At 66.4% G+C, this 17,753-nt stretch overlaps 1 protein-coding gene across 3 annotated transcripts in view; it reads right to left on the bottom strand.

The window, feature by feature from the left end:
* SLIT1 (slit guidance ligand 1) overlaps positions 1–17,753 on the bottom strand; it is a 128,940-nt gene that overhangs the window by 34,987 nt on the left and 76,200 nt on the right. For all 3 annotated transcript variants that reach the window (XM_039481907.1, XM_039481906.1, XM_039481904.1), the window contains exons 5-9: positions 7,367–7,438; positions 5,999–6,070; positions 5,239–5,310; positions 4,811–4,974; positions 1,875–2,022 (exon numbers count right to left, since the gene is read on the bottom strand). In XM_039481907.1, the coding sequence (XP_039337841.1) occupies positions 1,875–2,022; positions 4,811–4,974; positions 5,239–5,310; positions 5,999–6,070; positions 7,367–7,438 (528 nt within the window). The remainder of the gene's footprint in view (positions 1–1,874; positions 2,023–4,810; positions 4,975–5,238; positions 5,311–5,998; positions 6,071–7,366; positions 7,439–17,753) is intronic.

Here is a 17,753-nt window from a genome sequence, read left to right as displayed (position 1 = left end):
TGTGGGGCCCAGTGGGGCCCTGGCTGGGGGCGGGGGAGCTGCCCCGCCCCCACCACTCCGAGCAGGGGGCGCTGTGGGGCACAGTGGGGCACTGGCTGGGGGCGGGGGAGCTGCCCCGGCCCCACCTCTCCCAGCAGGGGCGCTAGGGGCACAGTGGGGCGCGGGCGGGGGGGAGCGGCCCCAGCCCCACCTCTCCCAGCAGGGGGCGCTGTGGGGCACAGTGGGGCGCTGGCTGTGGGGAGAGCTGCCCCGGCCCCACCTCTCCCAGCAGGGGGCGCTGTGGGGGCACAGTGGGGCGCTGGCTGGGGGGAGCTGCGACGGCCCCGCCTCTCCAGGCAGGGGGCGCTGTGGGGCACAGTGGGGCTGGCTGGGGAGCTGCCCGGCCCCACCTCCCAGCAGGGGCGCCAGGGGCACAGTGGGGCGCTGGCTGGGGGGGGGCTGCCCCGGCCCCACCTCTCCCAGCAGGGGGCGCTGTGGGGCACAGTGGGGCGCTGGCTGGGGGCGGGGGAGCTGCCACGGCCCCACCTCTCCCAGCAGGGGGCGCTGTGGGGGCACAGTGGGGGGCTGGCTGGGGGGAGCTGCCCCGGCCCCACCTCTCCCAGCAGGGGGCGCTGTGGGGCACAGTGGGGCGCTTGCTGGGGGGGGGCTGCCCCGGCCCCACCTCTCCCAGCAGGGGGCGCTCTCAGCGGCGTGGGCTCGCCCTGGGCTGCTCAGCTGGAGCTCCCGATGGAGATTCGCTCTAGTTACAGTTTGGGTGAAGTCCTGGGGGAAGGGGCGAGCAGGGCCACGGCGCCCCCGGGGGGGGTCACCGGGGAACCGGGGCAACTGGCGCGTCCAAGGGCCGGCGCCAGCCTCCTGCTGCCTATGGCCGCCCTGATGCACGACCCCTTTCCCAGGGCCTGGGCGGCCCTGGCAGCTCCCGACGGCTCCCGAGGGAGGGGACCCCCAGGCTGAGCAGGAGCCGCCGGGGCAGCAAGGGGCCCTGCTCGGCGCTCACAGCCCTCTGGGGCCTCTGGTGTGGGGCCCTGGGCATCGCCGGCAAGGGGCAGGCCATGAGCGGGACCCTGCCGAAGCTGGGGCAGGGGAGGGTGCAGGCAGGGTCAGTGGGGCCATCCCCACTCGGCTCCCTGGCCCGTTCCACGGGGGGAAATGCCCCAGCTCCGCTCGGCAGCGCCCGAGGGGGATCCCTCACCCCCTGCCCAGTGCTGCCAGCCCCCCCGAACAGACCGTGCGTGTGCAAACGTGTGTGCACAGACGTGTGTGACAGTGCACGTGTGCACCGTGGGGCGTTCGGCAGGCAGGGAGCCTGGCCCGTGACCCCTCAGCTCTGCCTCGTCACGCAGCCCCACGGGCACCGCGGCGCCGTTAACGGCAGGATCCAGCCCCGTGGGCACAGGCCCCGCCTGGCTGGACGGAGCAGGGCCGGCGGCAGGGGAGTGTTTGTAGCCTCAGTGCCTCCCCCCGCGGCTGGGGGTGACCAGACCATTCGGGGCCGTCTGGGCGCAGGGCGCAGGCTGGGGGTGGGATGCAGCGCGCGGCAGTGGGGGGGCTGAGCAGGGAGGGGGCCGGGTGGGGGTGGGGACTGGGGCGGAGCAGGGCTGGATTGTGGGTGGGGCCCTGGCTGGAAGAGGCGGGACAAGGAGCCATGTGACTCACCCAGCAGGCAGGAGCGGGGGAAGCGCCCTACAAGTGTGGGGGGGCCACCGCCACTCACCCTCGCGGCCGGTAAAAAGTGGGGGGGGGCCCTGCTCCCCGGTTCTGGGGCCGCGCAGGAGGACCCCAGGGGTCTGGCTCCCGGTTGTGAAGCACCGAGGGGGGGGGCTGTGACAGCTGGGTGCCCGCGCCCCACGTGCTCCCCCCACGGGCGCACTCACATCTCCGTCATGCCCTCGGGCAGGTTGGCAGGGATGGCCGTCAGCCCCTTGCCGCGGCAGTCCACCACGCTGTTGCTGCAGGTGCACATGGCGGGGCAGGAGCCGGACGAGAGGCTGCAGACGTGGGCGCGGGCGGCGTCCGTTTGTCCTGCCGGGGGGAACCAGCGGCCGAGTGAGACGGGGGCCCGGCCGGGTGGGGGCAGGGAGCTCAGGGGGCAGCTGGGGCCGGGCTGGGCTGAGACGCGGCATCGCCCGCCCCTCGCACCCCCGAAGAGCCGCTTCGGTTCCCAGGGCGCCAGCCCAGAGCCCCCCAGGCAGGGCCCCCCAGAGCCCCCCAGGCAGGGCCCCGCAGCCCAGAGCCCCAGGCAGGGCCCCGCAGCCCAGAGCCCCAGGCAGGGCCCCTGCAGCCCAGAGGCCCAGGCAGGGCCCTCCGCAGCCCAGAGCCCCCAGGCAGGGCCCCGCAGCCCAGAGCCCCCCAGGCAGGGCCCCCCGCAGCCCAGAGCCCCCCAGGCAGGGCCCCCCCGCAGTCCAGAGCCCCCCAGGCAGGGTCCCCCTGTGAGGTTATTGACATAATCTGGGACCATATAGAACATGGTTCCAACCAAGGTCCTGTAGTGGCACCAAATCTTATGTAAAGGGGTCATCTGAGGTGTCTAAGACCAGGTTCTGGGTTGCTGGTTAGGATTATGCTGTCTGGGTGCCGGTGTCAAGTTATGAGTATTGGCTCTGTACTGTCTGTGCTTCAAACTTGTGCTGTGCTGCTGGGTGACACCCCAGACAAGCTGGTGTTAGCTCTGCCTAGCCTGCTTGAGGGCCCATTAAGGACCATCAGCTACACAATTGACCCATGGAGAGGAGGCAGATACGCCTTGTAACTCAGCAAAGTATCTATTGGGTTTCCGGGAAACGGGGTGGGCAAAGCCTGCCCCATGCTAACGGATCCCCCCGCAGCCTAAGGGGAGGTTCCACAGGGCCTCAGAAACCCACTAATTGCAGGGGACAACTAATAAAAGAACAGGGACAGGAGTGCGGTCAAAGGGTCATAAGGAGGGAGCCTGACGGGGACACCGAGCAGAGAACCCGGACAGCGCCCACTGCTCCTCGAAGGCGTCAAGGGAGCCAGCGGACGCCGCCCAGAGGAACTCCGCCCGGAGACGTGAGCGGACTAAGGATCGGAAACAGGCCCCACAGTCGCAGGAGTCTCCGTTGGCCAACCGCCTCTCCCTGGTCGCGTAGATGGCCATCTTAGCCAGGGCGAGGAGGAGGTTGACCAGGAGGTCCCGCGACTTTGTGGGGCCACGGATAGGGAGTGCATGGAGAAGCAGGTGGGGGGAAAAGTGCAGCCAGAAACGCAAGAGGAGATTGGTGAGGAGCCGGTATAGGGGCTGCAACCTGGCGCACTCTACGTAAACGTGCGCCAGGGTCTCCCTCACACCGCAGAAGGGGCAGGTGTCTGGGACAGGGGTGAACCGCGCCAAGTACACGCCTGTGCTCACGGCCCCATGGAGGAGCCGCCAGCTGATATCCCCGGCGGGCCTCGGGACCAGGGTGGAGTAGAGGCTGGCCCACCGGGGCTCCTCACCCGCCACAGGTGGCAGGAGGTCCCGCCACTTGGTGTCGGGGCGGGACACGAGGGTGAGGAAGTGAAGGGTGTGGAGCACGAGCGCGTAGAGTTGTTTCCTTGGCGCGGTTTCGAAACGGACCGGCTGCAGATTGTGCAGCCGGCTGGCGGAGAAGGGGCGGGGGGGCCGGTCGGGTCCACGGGGCAGAGGCCCGATGAAGAGGTCCGGAGGGCTCGGGGTGGGGGGTGGGCGGGGCGTGCCCTCACGCAGGACCCGGTCGAGGTAGGCCTGAGCAGTGGGCGGCAAAGCGGCCCTCACCTCCTGTAGTACGCGCCGGGGAGTACAAGGTCTGGAGAGCCCCATCCGCCGAGCGAGCGTCAGGGGATCCAGCCAGTCTCCCGGGTCGTAGTCCAGGAGGTCTCCGACCCTGGTGGCTTCCGCCAGGACCAACCTCTGGCGCAAAGTATGCAGGGACTTGCCCGTGTGACTTCAGACTCCATGTTGCTGTAAAGCCTATAAAAGGCTGATGCCTCATCTCCATCTTGTCTTCAATCCTGCTTCTTACCTCTGGAGGGACTTTGCTACAAACTGAAGCTCTGAACAAAGGACTGAAGGACCCATCCCAGCGGGGGATGTTCCAGAGACTTGATTTGAACCTGCAGTTTACTCCAGCACTGCTACAAGCCTGAACTAAGAACTTTGCCATCACTGTATGGAATTGATTCCATTTAACCAATTCTAGCTCTCATCTCTACCTTTTTCCCTTTGTAAATAAACCTTTAGATTTTAGATTCTAAAGGATTGGCACCAGCGTGATTTGTGGGTAAGATCTGATGTGTATATTGACCTGGGTCTGGGGCTTGGTCCTTTGGGATCGAGGGAACCTTTTTCTTTTATTGGGGTGTTGGTTTTCATAACCATTCGTCCCCAGGACGAGTGCACTGGTGGGGATACTGGGAGACTGGAGTGTCTAAGGGAATTGCTTGTGTGACTTGTGGTTAGCCAGTGGGGTGAGACCAAAGTCCTTTTTGTCTGGCTGGTTTGGTTTGCCTTATAGGTGGAAAACCCCCAGCCTAGGGCTGTGACTGCCCTGTTTGAGCGATTTGTCCTGAATTGGCACCTCAGTTGGGTCCCGCCAGAACCACATCGTCACACCCCCGCAGCCCAGAACCCCCCGCAGCCCAGACCCCCCCTGCAGCCCAGAGCCCCCCAGGCAGGGTCCCCCTGCAGCCCAGAGCCCCCCCACACATCCCAGGGCCCCCCACAGCGCAGACCCCCCCGAGGCAGGGCCCCCTCACATCTTAGACCCCCCCGGTCAGGGCCCTGCCCCCACATCCCGGACCCCCCCCAGGAAGGGCCCCCGCAGCCCCTCACCTGAGCAGCTGAACTCGTTCTTCTGGAGCTCGGGCAGGCTGGTGCCGCGGAGCGGGGGGGGCCCAGCGCACTGCGTGAAGAGCCCGATGGCGGGGCGCTGGCGGAGCCACTGCGCCAGCCAGCCCAGGTGGCAGTCGCAGAACAGCTGGTTGGAATGGAGGCGGCTGGGGAAGGGCAGAGGGTCAGTGGCGGGCCCCCCCCCACGGGGATATCCCTGGCCGGGCCTCCCCAGGGCCCACGGCCCCTCCCCTGTCCCTCCCCCCCAGACCCCCCCACGGGGACATCCCCAGCCTCCTGTCCCCAGGGCCCACGGCCCCTCCCCGTCCCACCCCCCAGGCCACCCCCACGGGGGCCTCCCCAGCCCCCAAGGCCCCCGGCCCCTCCCCCATCCCAGCCCCCCAGCCCCCCCCGCCCCCCCCCGCACTCACAAGGTCCGGAGTCGGGGCATGTGGTTGAAGCTGGACACGGGGATGGTGCTGATGGTGTTGTTGTTCAGTGTCCTGCGAGCGGCGATGGAGACGGGGCAGGGCCCCCGCCGGGACAGACCAACTAGAGCCCCCGCCTGCCTCCTCCCCGCCGGGACAGACCAACCAGAGCCCCCACCTGCCCCCACCGGGACAGACCAGCCAGAGCCCCCACCGTGTGCTCCCCTGCCGGGACAGACCAACCAGAGCCCCCGCCTGCCTCCCCTCCCCGCCGGGACAGACCAACCAGAGCCCCCACCGCGTGCTCCCCGCCGGGACAGACCAGCCAGAGCCCCCACCGCGTGCTCCCCGCCGGGACAGACCAGCCAGAGCCCCCTCCTCCCCGCCTGCCTCCCCTCCCCGCCGGGACAGACCAGCCAGAGCCCCCACCGCGTGCTCCCCCCGCCGGGACAGACCAGCCAGAGCCCCCCCCACCGCGTGCTCCCCCTGCCAGGGAGCGGGGGGGCTGCGCGAAGGGGCCCCCGCTCTGCGGGACAAGGAGAGAGCGGGTCACACCCCTGGCTAGCAAGGCCCAGGACAGGCCTCTGGCCCCGGTTTGCTCCGCGAGGCTTCGCCGGACTGGCCGCCCCGGACAGCCTGTTCCCGGAGCTGGCACCTGGAGACCGGGCAGGTGGGAGCTCCCCACCCCGACAGCCGAACTCACGGCTCGACTCCAGCCCGCGCCCCCGGGAGAGGCGGCGAGCCCCCTGCCCGCCCCACTTACAGAACCTCCAGGCCCCGCAGCGCGCGGAAGGCCCCGTCCTCGATACAGCCGATCTGGTTCTTGTCCAGCTGCCTGCACAACAAAAGGGACCCCGTTTTGCTGAACAGACTCCGGGCCCCAGGACAGTCTGCAGGCCGGGCCGGCGCCCTGAGCTGGGCAGAGGAATGTCAGGGCCCAGGGGGCTGTGGGTCATGAGTGAGGGGCACCGGCCGAGCTGTGGGGGAGCCCAGGGCTGGGCTAGCAGGGGGCTGCGGGTCGGGAGTGAGGGGCACCGGCAGAGCTGTGGGGGAGCCCAGGGCTGGGCTAGCAGGGGCTGCGGGTCGGGAGTGAGGGGCGCTGGCAGAGCTGTGGGGGAGCCCAGGGCTGGGCTGGTGGGGGCTGTGGGTCGGGAGTGAGGGGCGCCGACAGAGCTGGGGAAGCCCAGGGCCAGGACAGCAGGGGCTGCGGGTCGGGAGTGAGGGGCGCCGGCAGATCTGGGGGATCCCAGGGCTGGGTTGGCAGGGGCTGCGGGTCAGGAGTGAGGGGCACCGGCAGAGCTGTGGGGGAGCCCAAGGCCGAGACAGCAGGGGGCTGCGGGTCGGGAGTGAGGGGCGCCGGCAGAGCTGGGGGAGCCCAGGGCCGAGACAGCAGGGGCTGCGGGTCGGGAGTGAGCGGCACTACAATTATTAGTTGTTATTTAGAGTGCCCTGAATGTCCCTGGCACTCTCCAGACACAGGGTAAGCACCAGGCCCTGTCTGGCACAGCGAGCGCTGGGGACCTGGCACTGGAGGGGTGGCCCTTGGCAGAACTGTGGGGGGAGGCTTACGCAGTATCTGCCCCCACGAGGCCCCCTCCTGGCCTGAACTAAGCAGATATCGCCCCAGGTGTGCATCCTGGCTGTGAGCCCAGGGGCCGCCCCCCTGCCATGGAGACGTGGCTCTCCCGGGCTGAGCCCCCCCATTGCCACGCTCGGTGGATCATCCTGCCCCCGCTGCCCGGCACCGAGTCCCATCGTTCATGGCAGGATAGGGGGTCCTGCTGCACCGTGCGCTCCCACTGCACTGGTGGGAAGGGCCGTGTGGTGCAGGGCAGCACCCATCTGTCTACATCCCTGGGGAGCAGCAGAGCACGGGACGCCCCAGGGACTCCAATGCAACAAGCCCGAGCTGGGGGCGGGAGGCCGTGACATTCCCCCCCACACACACACTCCTCACGGCTTTCTGCATCCCGAGACCCGTCCTTCCCCAGCTGGACTCCCCACGCTCCAGCGCCCCCAGCGTGCGTGATCCTGGAGCAAAGCACCGGGGAGCCCCTGGCACAGCTCGGGGGCCCGTCCCGGAGGGGAAGGGGAGCCAGGCCGGAGGAGCGGCTGGACCACGGCGACTCACAGGTTCTTCAGGTCGGTGGCTCCGCGGAAGGCTTTCCTCGGCACGGCCTGGAGGAGGTTCTCGCTCAGGTCCCTGGGGAAACAAAACGTGGGCGGTGAAATCAGCGAAGCCCCGAAAGCGACGTCCCCTCCCTGAGAGTGGGGCAGGCGCTGGGGGAACCGAGACGTGTCAGGTCAGCTCAGTGTCCCTGGCTGGTATCGCCAGGCCAGGGGGCAGGAACAGCTGGGGCCGAAGGCTGGGCTAATGATCAAAAGTCACATCACAAAATGCTCTGTCGGCACTGTCGGGTTTGCAGACTATCCCCAACCACACCTCCAGCCTGCAGAGGGCAGCAGAGCGCAGCCCATGGCTGGGTTCCTTGTGCTGTGTACTATCTGGTACCACAGCAGCACCACCATTGACCAAGCTTTAGGGGGCTGTAGCACTCCTACACTCTCTGGTGTCGAGTGTGCCAGACACTCCTCCCTACTCTGGAGAGACCTGGGTTTCTGGGCTGTGCCCTGTGCCAGCTGCCGCACCCACTGTCCTCCCACGAAGCGCAAATCATCAACGGTGACCACCCCTCCAGGCCAGATCACAAGCACAGACATGATGGGAGAGGTCTCAGCCGAGTCTCTGCAGACACCTTCCCACCGGGCCCCACTGCTGGGCTGTGTCTGAGCTACACTACTACACCCCACGGGCACTGCATGCACACGTCTAACTCGGCCACTGCTGCTCGGGCCCTACTGCGTGGGATGTGGGGGGAAGCTGTCCTCGCTGCAGAGCACTGGGAGAAGGGGGCTCCCCTGGCGACAGGGCCCATGCCCATTGCAATGAATGGAGAGACCCCCAGGCTCTGGCTCAATCCCGTAAGCAGCAAAGCCTATTCAGGGCTCAGTGCAGATACCAGCGAATGGCCCCGGGGCAGGAGCTGCTCTCCTGGCTGGCAGGGTGTCACGGAGTGTGGGGGAGCCCGGCCCTGCACCCCTCTTCCTGGGACTCACAGCGACTCTCAGCCAGCCAGTAAAACCGAAGGTTTATTGGACAACATGAGCATAGGATACAGCAGAGCTCGTGTTCAGCGCCAGGACCCCTCAATCTGGCCCTTCTGGGGGTTCAGGGTGTCTGGAATCCAGCATGGGTTCCCCTGTAAACCCACCACCCAGCTCCTAAACCGAAACTGACTCCACTCCACCCTTCCCTTTGTCTAGCCCCAGCCAGAGGTGACGACCTCCCCTCCCCCAGGCCAGGATCATGTTACAGCTGAATACCTGGCTCTCACCTATCAACCACACAAACAGTCCCTACTCCATCACACAGGGGCACCAGGAACACATGGACAGAGCCTTGGGCAGCCCTGGGCAGCGCCAGCACATCCCGTGCGATGGGATCCGGATTCCAGAGCACACGGACACCACCCGGGTCACGCTAATCAGAATTGAATTCTCTGAGGCTTGGCTCTGAACCACAGATCTGGCGGGGGGCCGGGCAGCACCAACCAGGTGAGAGCCAGCGAGAGGCAGAGGCTGCCGGGGGGGCGACAAAGGGGAGACACGCAGGCCCCACGGCCCAGCGCTGACCACGGAGAACAGAGAAATAGGATCGGTCCCTCGCCGGGCTCCTCAGACCGCGTCTCGCCACGTGACGGCCTGATCACTGCGCCAGGCCCCTGGCAGGGCATCGGCGCTCACGCAGCTGGCGTTGCTGGAGCCGCTTCGTGTTGTGAGTCTCTGTGTTGCAGTCAGTGATGTGACCCCACGGTCTAGGCCGGTCACTCCACTGCAGGTGGATCACGGAAACGCCGGCTAATCCAGGCTGATCTGCACCGGGAGGTGGGTGCTCCCTGGGGAGCCGCAGCGCCCAGGGACAGGGTAATTCTCTGCTCTTTTGCCAGAGCTGAGCCCTTGGCTGGCTGGGTGCCCCCAAGACAATGTGAGGGGTTACCGGTGGCAGGGAACCTTTGCTGGGCCTGCGGTCGCCTCGGTGGCGGGTTACATTGCAGAGCGGCTGTCTTGCATCCAGGCATTGCCTGGCCAGCCACAGCAGCAGCCAGGTCTCCGGTGCATCCCTCCAGAGAACGAGGCCCTCGGCACAGAGAAAACAGAACAACCTCCACACTGGACCACAGATCCCAGGCCCCAGACATCCGTGGACAAGTGGTCTGGATCCTCCCCCTCCCCATCCACCCTAGGGAAACTGAGGCACAGAGCAGCACTAAGACTAGAACCCAGGGGTCTTATGTGGAAGTCCCTGCCCTGCGTACCATGCCAGGCTGCCCCCGCCAGGTCCATGCCGCTCCCCCGGGAGACTCAAGGAAAAGGTTTCAGGAAGTGTCGAGTCACTTTACTCCTCCCGCAGTCCTGACCCCGTGGGGCTGGGGCTGGGGCTGCCCCCCTCCTCCAAACCAAAGAGGAGACCTGGAGCAGCTTCCCCTGTGGCCCCAGCAGCCACCCCCAGCCCAGCCATCCGCAGGGGAGTGGGGGGGGCAGGGGTATTATAGCTGCTAAGCCCGTTAGGGCGCTGATCTCCCCAGCCCCAACCTGGAGCGCTAGCTCCCCTCGAGCGGCTCCACAGCTCTCTGCTGCCCCCGACTCAGCCAGGCGGGGACGGCCGGACAGCCAGTCACTCAGGAGAGAGCCAGCGCGGCTGGGCCCAGGCCCCAAGCAGCCAGCGGCCATGGGGGACTCTGTCGCAGCCTCCCCGGGCTCGCGGCCAGGGTGAGCTGTCAGGGGTGGCTCAGGGGCAGGGCAGAGCTGCCTGGGGCCGGGGCAGGGCGTGTCCGAATGGATCTGGATGGGACAACCCGAACGGGAGCCTGATTGGCCTGCACTGTCCCTAGGCTCAGCGCCCGCCCCTGTTGGGATGTCGCCAATCATCCAAGCTGTGCACTGAGGGGGAGGTGCTCTGCCTCAGTTTCCCTGTCAGTACAATGGGAATGATGGTCCTGCCTGAGGTTGAATTTGCAAAGGTCCTTGCCAGTCACAGCTTCTCTGGGACTGAGGCAGCAGGTCTCCCAAGGAGAAAGGGGCAGGCGGCCTCGGTCCCCCAGCAGTGACGCAGGGGGAAAGATTGGCCTTCAGCGCCGAGAGCCAATCCAGGCCTCGCACCAGCCGGCCAAGGGCGCAGGTGGGGTTTTAAAGGGGCTTCTAGCTCTGACGTGCAGTTCACGTTCTGCCCAGGGGGTGGCGCTGACAGGCTGTCCCGGAGCTGCAGGGATCTGGGTAAGTTCATTACCGCGTCCCCCGAGAGAAGAGCCCGGGGACCGGGGGGGCTCGTCTCTCTCACCGTCAGCCCTCGGTCTAATAAACGACAGAGCCCCGGGGTAGACGGGATCACAGGGGTCACCTAGTCTAACCCCTGCCGAGATGCAGGATTTATTGGGTCTAAACCAGCCAAGCCAGATGGCTCGTGAAGGAGCTTCCCCAGGCGTCTGGGCCACTGTCCGACTGCTCTTACGGTTGGGGAATTTTCTCTGAGATTGAATCTAAATCTGCTGTGCTGTAGTTTGAACCCACTGCCTCTTGTCCTGCCCTCCGTGGCCAGAGAGAACCACTTTTCTCCATCTTTTCGGGCAGCCTGTCACGTGTTTGAAGGCAGATCTCATGTCCCTGCTAATCTGTTCTCTTCCATGTGGGGTTTGTCTGCCCCGGTCTGTTTGCAGTTCGCCCTGACTGAGTGACCTCGGCTGGCTCCCACCGGCAGCACCATCACCCCCCCCCCCCAAAAAATGGGCTGTTCTGCACGGGACACTGGTACGGGTCAGGGCTGTCAGCCCCTGCCGGCTAGAGGCTGCCCCCCGCCCTGCTCCCTGAGGCATCACTGCTGAGCGGGAGGGCAGGAAACCTGCCTTCAAACGGCCCATCAGCGACGACGGGCCGTTTGAAGGCTGCACTTTAGTTCTCAAGTCTCTGCCTCCCTCTGCCCAGCGTTTCTGTGGCACGATGGCTACTGAGAGCAACGGCCGTGGCGGCTGGACAGAGCTGGAGCCGGAGCGCGGCTGCAAGGCCCAGCGCAGGGGCTGAAACTGTCACCGCCGCTGTGCTTTGATGATGACAGGGACATAAAAACATCTCTTGCCTGCAGGATCCTCAAACTCCCCAACGTTCACCCCTTCCGCCTCGTCAGACCGAGTCCTGCCCCGGCTCGTCTGGCCCGAAGAACGGGGAGAAGCCAGTTTCCTGCCCTTGGAACAGGGCACGAACCCTTCCCGTCGTGGGCGGGACACTTCTGTCGGCACTTGGCTTCACCTTAGACGAATCCTCTCATCTCGTTGCTTCAGTCCTTCGGCCGCTGTTTTCGAACCGCCCTGCGCAAAGGTCGCCATCCCGATAACCAGGAAACGCTCATCACCCGCTTGCAGTCTGACCCGCAGCTCTCGCATGCCCCACGGCAGGACGGGGAGCTGGGCCCCGGGAATACGGGAGCCAGTGTCAACGGGGCCCCAGCCAGCCCAACACGCCCACAAACACTGCCCCGGCCAGCGGGCGGGAATGGTGGGAGAAACGTGGCTTGTTCCTGGCCCATTTCCTTTTCCTCACTGATTTCAGCCCTTTCCAAAAGGTTTCAGTTATTTGACGAAGAAGAAAATGTTTTTTGCACAGAAAAAACTTCCTACCCAGCTCTGTGCACACACACTCCCCTCCTGCTTCTCTTCCACCTCCAGAGACAGCTGCTGTGTGCTCAGCACGCCCCCCCGACTCGCCCAGCCCCAGCCCGAGCCCCTAGCGGGCACCGTGGGCACTCAGCCGGCCCAGGCCACTCAAAGCCTTTGCTCAAAGACTGAGTCCCGCGTCTCAGCCCCCGGCCATGTTCCTCTGCCGGAGGAATCGCCAACAAATGGACTGATCCTGCCTGTAAACCCCACTGGAGAAACCTGCCCCCACAAAACACCCCCCAAAACGGGCCCCCATCGGCACCTCCCCCCCTCGCCCACCCGCCAGGCTGTAATTCCAGGGGGTCTGGATGGGGCCTGATCTGGAGCGGGCCCCCGGGCGCTGCTGTAACGGGCGCTAAATAACCCTTCTAGCAGAAACGCTCCGCAGGGCTCTTGGCCGGCAGCCGGCCGGGAAGGAGAGCAGCAGCCTCCCGGCTCTGGCCACCAAGGAGCTGTGACAATTCACTGCCCTGAACATCCGGCTAATCCCCTGCGCTGGCTGGGTGGGCAGTGAAACCTCCCAGCGAGACTCTGGCAGGGCGGGGCTGCAGCCTGCCCCCGGGACGGCTCGGGTGCCCCTGGCTGCTTTGCCACAACCTGTGAGGCTGCCCAGGCCACGCTGCCCCCACCCGCTAGGCGCCAGGCAGGGCTCTCAGACCTGGGGGTAGAATTCCCCGCCCCCACGGCCCGGGGCGACCCCTGCAAGGACACTGGGGGGGTCCCGTCTGCACTGTGCACACGCCCCATCCCACCCTCAGCCAATGGCTCAGCCCCCCACAGCCTCTGTTCTGACTTGCCCGTTAGCCCCTGGCTCCCTCCCAACCCACAGCCAGCCGCCCGGGGAGGGCTCCCACTTCCCAGCCAAGCCTTCTCCCTTCCCTGGACGGGCAGCTCGCCGGCCAGCCAGTGCCTGTTCACACGCAGCACCCCGGCCCTGCCGAGCGCAGCCGAGCCCCACGGCGCAGGGGGAGGGGGTGACCAGGCAGTGTCCCTTCAGCCTCCTGATTGTCTCACCAGCAAAGCTCCCTGCTCTCCCTCCCCTCCAGTCCGGTCCCAGCGCTCCCTGCCGAGGCCAGGGGGCTCTGTGGGGTCCTGTGGGGCTCCGGTGTCTCAGCGAAGGCCAGGACTCAGGAGTGCGAGTGTGGGCCCAGATCCACAGGCTCCCCCCCTGCATTGCCTGGGGGGACGACAGTACGTCCTGCCCTGCACTGGCACATGCAGCTCCAGGCGCCGGCCCTGGCGAGAGCAGAGCTGGGCCGTATCCCTTTGCACCTGGCTGCACGCCGAGGGTGCTGCCCTGTCTCCTCGCTGCTGGCCTGCGGCCCCAGGATGCAGCTCTTGGTCGGGACATGGCAGGGAAGCCTGCAGCCCCCAGCGCACTGCTCATGCTCCAGCAGACAAAGCAGGCAGGGTTAATCTCCGGCCCCTGCTGCGAGCGGCAGGCGAGGCCAGGCAGGGCTCTTACCACGGCTCCGGCTCCGGGCTAATCCTGCCTTCACACTTTAACCTGATTGAGCCTTGTTTGGCGATGGGCGCTGTGCCGCCGGCGGGATTACAGCTGGACGCAGCAGGGAGGTAATTGCTGCCTGGCGGCCTGGGCTCTGCCGTCTCTGACCCCCGCTGGCTGCTAGCCGGGCAGCAGAGACCTGGCTGCAACTGCGAGCCGTCTCCTTGGGCACGGAGTTCCCCACAGCCCGTCTCCCAGCGCTGGGCAGCTGGCCTGGCGGGCTCCCCTCCCTGAAATCAGGGACCAGATCCCCAGCTCGCAGCTCCACGGAGAGCCCCTCCGGCACACGCTGAACCTGGGTCAGTGCCCCCCCGCCACGCCGACCCCAGGCCCACGCTGACTCACGACCTCCCTCCCCGCAGTCCCAGGCTGTGCCAGCCCTCCAGACAGCTCCGCGCGCTCCCCGGCAGCTGGCAGCTCCAGGGGCCACGGCCCAGCCCTGCTCCTCCCCGGCCTCCGCCCAGCTGGGAGCAACGGGAGGGGCAGGGCCAGTCCCCCCCAGCACCCCAGGACGGGACTAGACCTGCTGCCCCCTGCCGCCCAGCGGGCAGAGCTGACAGACCTGCGGGGCCTGGAGCGAGAACCCCCCACCCACGGCGCTGCACGCAGCCCACTCAGGAAGCCCAGAGCCTGGGGCGAAGGGTCCCGTGAACTGAGACGTGCGGAGCGGGTGGCTTGCTCAGGGCAGCCGCCCTCCCCCCAGACAGCACATCACAGGCTGCACCTTAGCCAGGTGGGGTGGGTCACTGGTGCCAGGCACAAGCCATGGCTTCCGGAGCCCGCAGCAGGGCGGCTGGGCCGGCGGAATCTGCTGCGCGCTGGCCCCCAGCTAGCCGAAAGCGCAGTGCGGAGCGTGCTGGGAGATCCTGGGGGCAGCGCGCCCGCAGGGGAGGTGGTGACAGCTCCTGCGGGATCTCAGGGTGGGGGCGCTCCAGCGAGTGCAATCCCGTCTGCACGGGCAGGAGGCCGGGTGTGTGAATTCGGGGTTGGCTGCGGCCGGGGATCACACCCGCCCTTAATTCTGAAACTCAGGCTCTGACGTACCAGATACCAGGTCCTGCTACACACACAAAGACGGCTTCATGCCACCTCTAGCTCCCTCGCACTCTGGCCCAGCCTGGCACTGACGGGACCAAGCTCCTGGCCAGGCAGCCTTCCAGGGGCCGTCAGGAATTGCTGGCGCACAGGGTGCTCCCGCTGCGTCCCCGACCCCAAACGCCACAGCGCAGGGGAGGATCAGGCCCTGACCGCTGACCCAGTGAGATCCCTCCCTTCCCCTGGCATTGCCCTCCCTGCCAGCGCTCGGTGCCCCGTCCCCAGCCAGACCCACGCTGCTGCCCTGCCTGGTGCCAAGCAGGGAGCCGGGCAGGAGTTTGCCTCTCTCACAGCTGGCGTCTGACGTCGTCCGCTGCCGGCTCCACATCCTGCACCCAAGCGCTCGGGGTCTCTCCTCTCCCCTCCACTGGGCCCTTCACACCCACCGGCTCCAGGTCAGTGCAAGCAAATGGAATTTCTACTGCTCGTTAATTCCTGCCTCGCCAGGCCTCTGTGCCGGGAACTCGTTAGCATCGCTCGCAGCAGATCAAAGGCGTTAACCCTTTCGCTGCCGCCAGGCTCCTGCTCCTGGGGCTCTCTGCTCAATGCACCAGGCCGGTTCTGCCAGCTTCGGGATTTAACTCCTTCATGCCCGCCATGCCGGGGACAGGATGGCACAGCTGTGCCCCAGGAACTGCCCAGGCCCGGCAGCAGGCCGCTGCGCCCGGCTCCTCTCTGCCCTGCCATTGTACGGCCAATGCTACCGGAGCGGGGGGTTTCCATCCTTCCCGCTAGTGGGGCCGGTCCGGGGAGAGGGACCCAGCTCCCCCCAGGAGCCCGCCCTCGCCACAGAGGGGGATCTGCCGGGTTTAGCTGCAGAAGTGGGGCCAGATCCCATCTTCAGCAGCTTCAGCGTCAATCCGCAGTGACCCCCAGAGAAGCCAGTGGAGTAGCACTGGCCTCCCTGCGGTGTGCGGGCCAGCAGGACCTCACCCGGGCTGCCTGCCTCACACAAACTGCTGCAAGCAGCACAGACGTGACTAGCCCAAACTGGGCCAGAAACTGCCAGAACAGAGACCGGCTCAGCCCAGAGGCCATCCAGCCCCAGAGGGCAGCACCGGCTGCTGCAGAGGAAGGGCACAAACCCTGCCATGGCAGTCTGGGATCACCGACTAAGGAGGAGCCAGTCAGGGCTGGATGCAGGAGAGGTTACAGCCCCATCAAACGGGCCATCAGATGGTCTCATTATCCACAGAAATGTCCAGGCTTTTGCTGAATCCCAAGGCTTCAATGCCATCCTGTGGCAGTGAGTTCCACAGGCTAACGGTGCGACGCACGGAAAAGCACGTTGTTTTCTCAGTTTTAAATGAGCTGCTGTTTGATTTCCCATTGTTTGTTTATAATGAGAAGGGGTCAGGCCATCAGTTACTCACGGCTAATGGCTCCCGGCGTCTAACAGCTGTGCAATGGCCCAGCCGCCATGGGCTGAGCTCAGAGACCGAACACCCCTCCTGCCCCTTGGGGGGCTCACAGCAGCAGGGGAGGGGCTGGGGGAAGCCAGGGTCTCCTGCAGCCTAGGCTGACGCAGCACCCGGGGCCCCCAGGGACGGCACAGGGGGCTGAGGAAGGAGATTCACTGGGGGCCAAGTGCAGCCTTAGCGTAAGGGGGAGCAGCACCGCTGGTTGCAGGGGATGTCATGCTCTCTTACCCCAGGGGTGGTCTGGGCCCCGCCAGCGGACCCAGCGACTGCCCCAGCGTCCCCCACCCCCATCCCTGAGCCGCTGCAATTAGCACAGAGGCTGCACCAGCAATTGTGCGAGGCCATTTCCCAGCTGTTGGTCTCCCTCTGTTACTGGGGGGGATGCAGGCAACAGCTGGCAGGACTGGGTGGGGGCGGGGTGAAAGCAGGCCCCTTCTCGGGCAGAGGGAGGGGAGAAGGCTTTGGCCCCCGCCATCGCAGCGTGCTCGGCGCTGCGGGCACGTGGAGGCAGCTCGCACCCTCGCGCCGTCTGACTGGGCGGGTCTCGCCCTGCACCTGCTCTGGAATTACCCAGCGAACGGGGGCGACAGACCAGGCCTCGCCTGCACCTGATTCCAGACACAACTGGGGCTTCCCATGCCACAGTCCCAGCCAACGTCGGGTCCCTCCCGCAACCCTGGGGCAAGCAGCCACCGGCCAGCGTGTGGTCAGCCTCAGCCGCCTCCCCTTCCTCCAGCGGGGATGGGCCCAGCCCGCCGACCCCTTAGCTCCAGAGAGTTCAGGGTGAGACGGGACCAGTCGAGCACCCAGGCTGAGCGCGCCCCTCAACTCGGGAGTGCCCAACGCACCTCGTCCAGACAGGGTCCGAGGGCAGCAGGGGCCGGAGAGACCCCGGAGGCCCAGGGCTTAATCCCCCTCCCTGGGAACAGTGTCCCCCGAATGCTCTGACTGGACGGTGCCTGGTGCCCTGCAGGGAAAGGCTGCACGGCCTGGCCCCAAGCCCTCGGGGAAGCGAATCGGAACGGCCCCGGAGAAGGCTGCACTGAACTGGGCAGGGAGTTTCGGAAGCGCCGCGGGACTCGTGCAGCGACTGGCCGAGGCTGAGGCCAAGGCCCGTGCTCTGGGGGGGCATGGAGGACTCGGGCCGCCTGGCTGGCATCCAAGCCAGCCTAGCGTAGAAGCAGCGCAATGAGCGGGAGCCGGAACCTGCCTGCGGGCAGTGCTAGGTACAGCACACTCAGCCTGACAGCAGGGAGCGGGAAGGTGCACAGAGGCTCCGGCATTAACGGAAATCAATAGACTAATCAGCACTCGCATTAGGCCACGTCTAGCCCCATCAGACGAGTCACACGCCGGCGTTTTGCGCTCGGGTTTTCTGCTGAGTCTGTGGGATGCTGCGTCCCAGATTCTCAGCATTGTGGGTGTGACAAAAAAACGTGTGACAGCAAGTGCCGCAGCAGTGCCTGGCGGCCCGGTAACTGCACGTCCAGCCGGCCCGTCTCCCATTGCAATGCACCGGTCTAGTGGTCACTCTTGCACGTGCACAATTAAAGTGATTGCACGGGCACCTTCCTGGTGACCGTACTGCAGTCACAGCAGCACTCCGTGCACGTTATGGCTGCACACGTCTGAAAATCCAAGTCTGCACGTTTCTGTAGCCAGCCCTGCCCCTGGTAGCACTCGGCATCGGGACTGCACGGCTCAGTGCCCCTCCAGCCGAAGGTGGGG

The sequence above is a fragment of the Mauremys reevesii genome, linkage group 7 (genome assembly GCF_016161935.1).
Source record: "Mauremys reevesii isolate NIE-2019 linkage group 7, ASM1616193v1, whole genome shotgun sequence".
NCBI classification, from domain to species: domain Eukaryota; kingdom Metazoa; phylum Chordata; order Testudines; family Geoemydidae; genus Mauremys; species Mauremys reevesii.
Note: the sequence above shows the minus strand (reverse complement) of the source record. Positions and strands in the feature narration are given on the sequence as shown.